The sequence below is a fragment of the Manis pentadactyla genome, chromosome 14 (genome assembly GCF_030020395.1).
Source record: "Manis pentadactyla isolate mManPen7 chromosome 14, mManPen7.hap1, whole genome shotgun sequence".
NCBI classification, from domain to species: domain Eukaryota; kingdom Metazoa; phylum Chordata; class Mammalia; order Pholidota; family Manidae; genus Manis; species Manis pentadactyla.
Window position 1 is genome coordinate 64282616 of NC_080032.1, and position 9449 is coordinate 64292064.

At 49.0% G+C, this 9449-nt stretch overlaps 1 protein-coding gene across 1 annotated transcript; it reads right to left on the reverse strand.

The window, feature by feature from the left end:
- Positions 1-34: 34 nt before the first annotated feature.
- On the reverse strand, positions 35-9049 carry NOP2 (NOP2 nucleolar protein). Its single transcript, XM_057491711.1, has 16 exons — positions 8919-9049; positions 8561-8670; positions 7535-7580; positions 7287-7375; positions 6888-7117; positions 5781-5836; positions 5511-5667; positions 5241-5438; positions 4995-5084; positions 4065-4152; positions 3850-3990; positions 2807-2946; positions 2587-2676; positions 2309-2431; positions 1961-2189; positions 35-824 (listed from the first exon to the last, which is right to left on the reverse strand). The coding sequence occupies exons 2-16, from the start codon at positions 8664-8666 to the stop codon at positions 157-159; spliced, it is 2451 nt and encodes an 816-aa protein (XP_057347694.1). The 5' UTR covers positions 8667-8670; positions 8919-9049; the 3' UTR covers positions 35-156.
- Positions 9050-9449: the final 400 nt, after the last annotated feature.

Here is a 9449-nt window from a genome sequence, read left to right on the forward strand (position 1 = left end):
CCAGTCCCCTCAAAAAAAATACACAGTCACCAGACCAGACACTAAGAGGTGTATTAGATTTCACATGCACAGCAGGGAAGCAAACCTCACAGAGGTAAGGGTTCCAACCCAGTGACAAAGGCAATGAGCCACCCCAGTCTAGTTTCAACTAGCCATCTAAGACAGCAGCGGCTGGCTGCTGCCGCAGGACTGAGATTTTCTCCTCTTTGCTGGTGGGGGCCGGCTGGAACGGAGTGGGGACATGGAGGGAGTCTTAGGTCTCTTGGGGGTGCCATTCCGTGTCTGGAAGGCAGCTTTCTTGAGAGGCTGTTCTGGCAACCGCTGCTTTACCTTCTCAACCCCTCTGGCATTCCCAAGGGGCTGATCGTGGTCCTCAGGCTTGCGGGTGGCTTGGGTCTTGGAGAGAGCCAGCAGAGCAGGCACCTCTGGGCCCGAGCCCTTGGGGAGAGCACTCTGCTTCAGGAAGGCAACTTTCTTGGACAGCTGCAGCTTTGGTGACTGGTGCTTTAGTTTCCCAGTCACCTTCAGTTCCCTGGTCAGTTCAGCTTTTCCAGCTGGCTGACTGCTATCCTGGAGCTTGGAGGGAGCTTGGGCCTTTCTGACAGAAGATACAGGGGCCAGTTCTGCGTCTGTCACTTTAGAGATTCCATTCTGCTTCTGGGAGGAGGCCTTCTTGGGCTGTCGCTGTTTCTGCAACTGCCACTTGGCTTTCACAACCACTCTGGCCTTCTTGGCAGGCTGGCTGCTGCTCTCAAGCTTTGGGGTCACCTGACCTTTCAGGTCAGACAAGTCTGGGTTTGTAGGGATGGATGCGGAAGAGTTGCCTGGGGTTAAAATTAAAGATGGTTTCAGAAAATGGCCTCATCATTGTGTCAGGATCATCAGTGGGGAGAAGTAGAGGTATTAAAATAAGGCAACTGCCTGGGTACTCTTGGCCCAGTGTTGCCACCAACTGGGACTCTGCCTAAGAGCAGATTCCCCAGTTTCACATTACTTAGCATCACCAGGCCTGCATTCACTCCATATCTGAACCTTGTATTAAATAAAGGAAAGGGACCACTACCCAACCTTGGGCCAAAAGGTTTTTGGAGGAAACTGTATCCCCTTGAGGGCAGCATGTAATAAGATACTCTGAGAAGGAGGTGAATCCTGAATAAACCTAAGGCACTGGGCTTTTTTTTTAATCAGAGAAGATAATTTTCTTAATGTAGACTTTGATGAGATGCAGGAAAATAAGGCTAGCATACAGCAACTAGAAACAAGTTAGTAAGACATAAACAAGAACTGACATTAAATATGTACTTTTTAAATTACAGGAAAAGAGTAAATTTTGCTATTAAGGTTTTTTTGCTCTGTTAACATTCAGATGTAAATTTTTAAGGGGCATTATTTATAAAGAAAAAAAGATCAACTTAGTAAGTCATTCATTTTATACTCAGAGGCTCTCTTCTCCCTTTTCCAACTAAACCCAGGTTACACTGAGCATGCAGAGCTCTCAAGCTGGTTTCAGAAAACTCTACCCTTCCCCAAGATCCAGGCCAGACTCCTCAAGATGGCTGAGAAAAAGACCTGCAATTAGCACGACGGCTCAGGAAACTGCTCATAGTTCTGAAGAGTCTTGTGCCAACCCAGTGCTGACAGTGCTAGGCTGGCAGAAGTCTATTACCAGTAAGGCAACCCTCAGTCAAGACAGCAAAGAAACCACAACCTGCACTGGGGATGAATTTAGTGCCAAACTGTAGCTGCTTGGTAAAGTAAGAAAGAGACCCCCATCCACACGAGTGTTTTGAAATACTGCAGTAGGGCCCAGGCTTGGGAACAATTCTAGCTGGGATGCAAGGGGTCTCTCATCCAAGCATGCAAAGGCTGGGAACAGGAAGACAGAACTCTGCAGTCACACTATGAAGCCTCTTGAAAGAAGCAAAGGTGGTGATAAGGGAAGAGAGAACAGATCACTTACCTGTTTGGGACTGGGGGATAGAATTGGAGAATTTCTTGAACTTGGCAATAAAGAAACCATCCATGTTGTGGGTGTGAGGGTAGAAGCGGCGGGTTGAACGCAGAGAGGGGTGGAAGCGCCTCTCTCGAAAGCGGGTAAAACCCTCCTGGCCAAAGTCCAGACCTGTGGGCACCAGCCTCACATTCCTCTTTTTCAGGGCATAGTTGACGACCCACTCATTCTCCTCCACCTGGACATGTGGGAGAGGCAGAAATGGAAGGGAAAGCAGAGCTAGAGCTGACAGGAGCTCTAAGGGGCAACAGGCCTCCCATCCCTGCCCCTCAGGCTCTGCCACAACAGCAGTCTCACCATGATGGAACAGGTACAGTAGACGAGGTAGCCTCCTGTCTTGGAGGTGGCACTGACAGAGTCAATAGCACTCAAGAGCAACTCTTTCTGCAGGTGAGCACAGCGCAGGATGTCCTTCTCATCCTGTCCCAAGGAGGAGACACCAAGGGTGTCAGAATTTCAAAGGCAGCCTCAGGTGGAGGGGTAAGTAACTGACTGTCTAGAATGCTCCTCTACCTCCCATGCTGGCTCTGCAAGGCCCAGCCAAGACCACTGTCTGGTCCTCCCACACTTCTCACCTTGTTAGTCTTCACAGCTGGGTCCTTGGAGATGATCCCAGTGCCACTGCAGGGAGCATCCAAAAGCACTCGGTCGAAGCCCCCCACCACCTGGGAAACAGGGCATGTTAATCAGATGTTTCTGGCAACCTGACCACACCCTTTATTCTAGGGGCAAGTCTAAACATTTGAATGTCAGGAAGGGAGCAGGTGAATTGTTGACACCTCAGGAAAGCCGCACCTTGGGGAACTGGCGCCCATCGTAGTGGCTGATAATGGTGTTGGTGACTCCCAACCGGTGCAGGTTGCCCACGACACTCTTGAGCCGCTCAGCATTGGCATCATTGGCAAGGATCACACCTGTGTTCTTCATGAGCTGCGCTGAAGGGCGGGAGGGCACATGCTCAGCAGTGAGCTCCTCTGCCTCCACACGTACCAGCTGACCTCCAGCTGGTAGAATCTCATCACTTCAAAGCATCTTCCCTCCAGAAGCCCCGCTCCCCACTGTACTGTCCAGGTCTACCCAGTCTGCACCAAGCCCTGGTGACAGGCAAGCCTGCCACCGTGGTCTTCACTGCCACTGAACATCCTCTGGCTCCAGACTGTCACTTCTTTGAAAAAGCTACGGTTTAATGAGGTAGTTCTGAGTAGTTATGTGCAGACAACTAGGTCAAAACCTGACAATGCTAGCTGACAATGCTAGGCTGGCAGAAATCTACTACAAATAAGGCAACCCTTGGCCAAGACAGCGAAGAAACCACAACCTGCACTGGGGATGAATTTAGTGCCAAACTGTAGCTGCTTGGTAGAGTAAGAAAGAGACCCCCATCCACACGAGTGTTTTGAAATACTGCAGTAGGGCCCAGGCTTGGGAACAATTCTAGCTGGGATGCAAGGGGTCTCTCATCCAAGCATGCAAAGGCTGGGAACAGGAAGGCAGAAATCCCTCCCTTCTCTGCAGTCACACTATGAAGCCTCTTGAAAGCCTACTATGCCACTCTGTATGCACAGCTCAACCCTCATAATGCAAGCACACTCCAACGGCCAGCCCAAGACCACGCTATCTTATAGGTGATGAAAGAGGACTGGGGGCTTGCCCAAGGTCATACGGGCAGTAAGCGGTGCACATGGGGCTGCAACCCAGGTCAGCTCCAGAGCCTGTGCTCCTCACCACTCTGCCAGCTGCCTGTGCCCTGCTTCTTGAACACTAACAAGTCCCTGACCCCATCTACTTTCAAGAGCAGAAAGTCAAATGAATCCCACCCCTGCCTGGCCCTCTCATACCTATGTAGCTGGTCTTTCCTCCAGGGGCACAGCACATGTCCAGGATCCGCTCGTGCTCCTGGGGTGCCAAGGCCATGACAGGCAGCATACTGGAAGCTCCCTGCAGCATATAGTGCCCAGCCAGGTACTCCGGAGTAGCACCTGTGCAGGAGAACCCGTCGGTGATGCAGTGCCTAGAGCAATGGCAGGGGGACTCCTAGGCAGCGCATGCTTACCAATGGGCACTGAAGAATCATACACCACTAGTCCAGTCTTTGACCACTTGCCCACGGGATCCAGGTTAACCCCACGATTGATTAATGCCTGAAGATAAAAAGAAAAAAGATTTAGAAGTCTCATAAGCTACTATACCCAGAAAACAAATTGAGATATGAAAACCTCATTCTATCAGAAAATCTGTGACACTACAACCAAAGCCTGTACTCAGAACACAACAATCAGAGTCACTGAACACAGTTTTTCCTGTCTCATCCCAACCTAAATGTCCTTTACTGTAGCCTCAGGCTCTAACTCAAGGTCTGAACTCCATCCCAATGGAACAGACAGCTAATTTCATTCTTTTATCTCCTGAAGTAGACTAATTTTCCAAGGGGCTCAGTCCCCTTACCATCCTAAAATGAAATGTCACTGCTTATAGCACACTAAAGATAATTATCAGGTTATCTTCACACCAGGAGATATACAACACACAGGCCCACACCACGTACTTTAGAACAGGTTCTTAAACCTGGGGCCCCTGAACTCCTGGAAACAATGAGCTTAAAGTGTTGTTTGTGCAAGTGTGTTGTGTCTTTTTCTGTGGGCAGGAATCACAGCTAAACCAGCTTCTTGATTTAAAGGCAGACTCCCTCCCATTTCTTTCTGAGGCAGCCCCCTCATCATGTTGCAGATTGCTCAACTCTGTCATTGGGAGCAGAGGCTAAGGGATGAGTTTTCTACTCCAGAGGTCCTAGGCCGAGCCAGCCAGCCAGCCAGCCCCAGCATGACACCAGGCCTGTCTAGGTTTGCCCCCTGGTACCATGACTGTACGAAGAAATGCTTAGCTCCTGAGACCCACCCAGCCAGGGTGGGAAAAGGGAAGTCTCTACAGTTAGCAGAAACCAGTACCTCCCTGAGATGAGCAAACCGCAAAACCCATCCCTCACCTGAGCAAGATCTCGGCGCCGAGTTTTCAAGGTATTGGTCCTGAGGGTGATGGGCCGAGGAACCTCATTAGCTTCTAAGAACTCCACCAGCTGGGAAAACAAGATGGCAGGGGGGCAAGTCAGGCTGACCAAAGAGCTTAGTCAGAAGAGAAGAGAGCAACACAGCTGACGGCCTTCCTTACAGACCTCATGAGGCGAGAGATGGTGAGAAAAGCAGAAGGGGTGTGAGATGGACAAATGTACTACCTCTGACATAGGGAAGAGGTCCATGAGCTTGCCAAGCAGGAAGTCTCCATACGAGTAGTAAGTAGCCAGATCCTTCTGAAGCCGGTGCAGGTATTCAGAACGAGACCGACCTTCCTCCCGCTGAGATCCAAAATCCCGCAGCACTTCTACTATATCCTGGATGCGCTTGTGAACTTGCTGCAAGTCTGGAGCCTGGGCATGTGGACGCGTTAAGGAACTCTTTCACGAGGTCCCAGGGCCTGGAAACCCCTCACCCTGCACTGGAAGGATATCCTGTTCCGTCTCCCCAACAGCGGGCAGCACAAAGGGCTCCTCATCCACATTGATCTGTAGGCCCCCATCCATCTCATTCTTTTTGGGGCCTGACTCAGGCAACACTTTCTCCATTTCCTCCCCTTCACGAGTCTCCTCCTCACACCAGTGGCCCCTAGAAACGGGTCCAGGAACAGAACAACTCACAGATCAAAACAGACACCTCCTCCTTCCTCAGTTTCCTTCACCCCCTGCCTCATCTCTCTCCTAAGAGTTTTCAAAACTCACCCAGCAACAGCTTCCCGTGCCTTCTGCTTCTTAGCAGCTTTTTCAATGGGCAGCAACTGAAAAAGAAACCAGAGGCTGTTAATGCAAAACCTGCCCTTCCGCCTTCTCACTTAGCCCCTTCTCTGTACTTTTACTTTTTCCTAAATACAAGTGTAACACTTGCTCTAAAAAGGAAATACCCTACCCTAAAGTGATTATTAGATTGGTACAAAGTTCACCACTGTTGAAACTTACTAAAAGATTGAAGAAGTTCACTGCACTGTTCTTTCTACTTTTGTGTATATCTCCCTTTCCATGAAAAAGCTTTAAACATTAACACCCACTCATAGAGAGTAAAAATGGCTCTTGGGCATCCATTTTGCCGTATTTTCTTCCAGACTTAACTCTCCATTTTTCATAGTTTCAACAGGGTGCATTTTCAAGTTTGTTCTTTGCATTTTCTCATTCACAAGCACTTTCATAGACATAAAGGCCAAATGTTAGTTTAACATATGAAAGAGAACCATAACTTAAGTATATTGGATATTTTGAAGTTTCCAGAGTTTTTGTCACTATGGTCCACGTGGTGTCTGCAAATTTCATAATAGTAGAGAAAAGGGGGTTTGTGGGAGAGGTGTGCAAACAGGACATTTCTTTTTATTCCACACAATTCTACATGGCTTGAGTTTTCTAACATGCTCATGTACAATTGTATAATACATAAAAAACTCATTACACCTCCATAAATAATCTTTGTACACATTCTGATCAACTTCCTAAGCAGAATACTAGATCAAAAGGGAAAAACTTAAAGGTTCTCAGATACCAAATTCTTTATTAAAAATGTGTGTGCGTTTCTATTCCTATCAGCACGGCATTCAAGTGTCCACCTTCCTACATCCTCACCAGCAATGAGCACTCTCTTATTTAAAAATGCTCTACTCTACAGCTCTTTCACACCCACACATGCACCAAGAGGACACATGTAACAGGAAAGCAGTGATAGAACTCTAAAATCCCTTTTCTCTGCTCAGGCTTAGCCTTGTCACTGAGCGACAGTCTCAAGGGTCTGGAAAAACTTTGAAAGGCAATGATTTCTGCCTGAACGTCCAGAGAGGTAAATCTCACCTCTTCACCTTCCTCCTCCTCTCCATCCTCTGAATTAGAGTCTGCTCCATAGTCGTCTATCACATCAGCATCACTGTCCTCAGCGCCCCAGAGGTCCACCTGGGTCACCACACCATCCTCCTCAGAGTCTTCCTCCTCCTCACTGCTGTGGGTCAGTGCTGGGCACTCCTTGCCTTGAGCAGTGTTCAGGAAGCGCCGGGCTCCCTTCTTGCCAGGTGTCTGGACAGCTCCTGCAGAGATCCCTAAGGGTTTGAAGAATCCCAGACTGCTGGCGCCTGTACTTTCTGCCCTGAAGATTGTCCTCAGGCTGTTCCTTTCCCTCCAGAAATGCCCAGCAAGCCCTTCCCTACCCAGGACCCAGATGACTCCTCATGGCACCCAGCTCCTCTTTTCACTGACCTTTTGGTAGCTTTCCAGGCAATGGCTTGGCCCCAGGACACTTATTTGTCTTGGGGGCTTCAGCAGAGCCCAGCCTCCTCTTGGCCACCCTGAAATATGTAAGAAGTAAGAACACACCTCCACCTCTGCCACTTCCTATCCCAGAGAAATGTGACAGCCCCCAAACAGCAATATAATCACGTGGGCTCCCATGGCCGAAGATAAGCAGTACCAATTTAATTTGTGTAAGTCTGGACATCCACACTCACCTCTTTCGAGCACGACTAGATAGCCTCTTGGAATTTTCTTCATGAGCTGTTAAAAAAAAAAGAGGCTGAACAGGAGATTCCAGGAGAAATGAAAAGAGAAATGCGAGACACGATGGGTAGGGAGCGTATCAGTACATTAAAGGGAGTAGATTGTAACTCACTCCACAGTGCTTTACAAGGAGCTGGATAAGAGATATAATAAGTATCTCCATCTTTTTTCCCCAATATTAGTCACCTTTATTCGTATATAAAAAGTATGTTAGGATTTATGTAAATGTATTAACATGTCAGTTTTTTTTTTAATGGTCTCTATCTTCAGCAACCAAATCCAAATACCAACCACAGCAGATTTCACCTGTACAACTGCTATTTTCCATGCATTTTTCAACAAACAAAAGCTTAATTCTGTCGTCACTTAATACCTGTACATAAGTCACTTCACCTCTTAACATCCATTCTTTAATAGTGCCTCTCTCACACGGCACTAAGGAAATGAAGTGACAGAATGTGTCCACAGGGTTCAGTATAGCACCTAGCACTTGTTAATACCTCAGTAAGCTGCATCTTTTATCCAAAGCCCTACATACACCACCTGTTCACTCTTCTCTCCCATCCAGTCTTCACCAGATCTAGGCTTTCCCATCTCCATCCCCTCGACAATGCAGGTCACAATGAAGGGCCTGTTCCCTTCCCAACTTCTACCTGCTAAAATGTCACCCATTTTTCAAAACTCGGCTTCTTAACAAAATCTTCTTAAATTCTCTTAACAGCATGGGATCCTCTCTTCCTCTGAACCCCCTCAACATTAAGCTGCACTTCTTTGCATGCCATATCTGTGTCCTTGTCACATCGTCCTTAACTTTTAAAGGCTGTTAACAGTGAGTGTTTCGTACTCATTTGCTAGTAACTTACGCAAAGAAAATTCCACTCGAACAGAGAGTAAACGTAAAGACTAAAAAATGGAGAGAGTTACTATGCAGATAAAAAGACTGCCGCAAAAGCTGGAGAATGGGTAGAGCCTCGTACCTGCCGGCAAAAATCTAGCGAGTTCGGTCTCAGCACCCTTCTGTTTCCTGGCTTTTCGGCCCGGCCCTCGCTTCTCTTTCTTCGTAGGGTCCAACTTGCGCCCCATGGTACTGAGGGAAAAAAAATGGGAGAAGACAGCGTCGCGCGCGTTGGAAAGTGAAAGGCTGACTGCAGACTCAGCGCACTAGAGTGGGAAAGGGCATCGCCTGAACCAGAGCCTCGACGCGGGACGCCACCAGCCCCTCCAGGCCTGACCAAACCTCCATTCCATTCTGATACCCGGGCTCCGTCCCCACGCCCCGGGCCAGTCGCCCTTCCTTCCCCGACTTCCTCCATACCCACCGAAGCCTCGGCTCACCTGAATTCGGGTGCAGGCACGAGACGCCCCCTTGGTCCGAGGCGTAGCACTCCACGTGCGCTGCCAAGCCAGAGTTCGGGTGTCACACCGCGCGGAAACGTCTCGCGCAGGCGCACTGTGAGCTTTAGCCTCGTGGCCCCGCCTCTTCCGGTTGCTTCCGCAAGCGCATCCTGGAAACGCTACTGGCGGCGTAGCCGGAGAAAACGGGGAGGCGGACCCGCTGAGCTTGACACACCGAGGGTGGAGAAAACTATGGGGGCGGGACCGCTTTCAGCCCTCAGCTTTTCCCTAGAGGTATTGGCTTTCTATCTTACTGTAGAGTTCGGTCCGAAAAACTGGTTATTTCAAAGTTGTCCCCTTCCCTCAAAGTAATGCCTAAGAATCGGGCCCTCCTGCTGGCATTCCCCCGGGTCTCAAGATCACGGACTCCCACGCCGCCTACCTACTTCCAACCCTCTGATTGGGAAGTTCTCCTTGACCCCAGAGGATCCTGCTCAGTCTGTCAGGTAAGGTTCCTCTCTAGGTTGACAC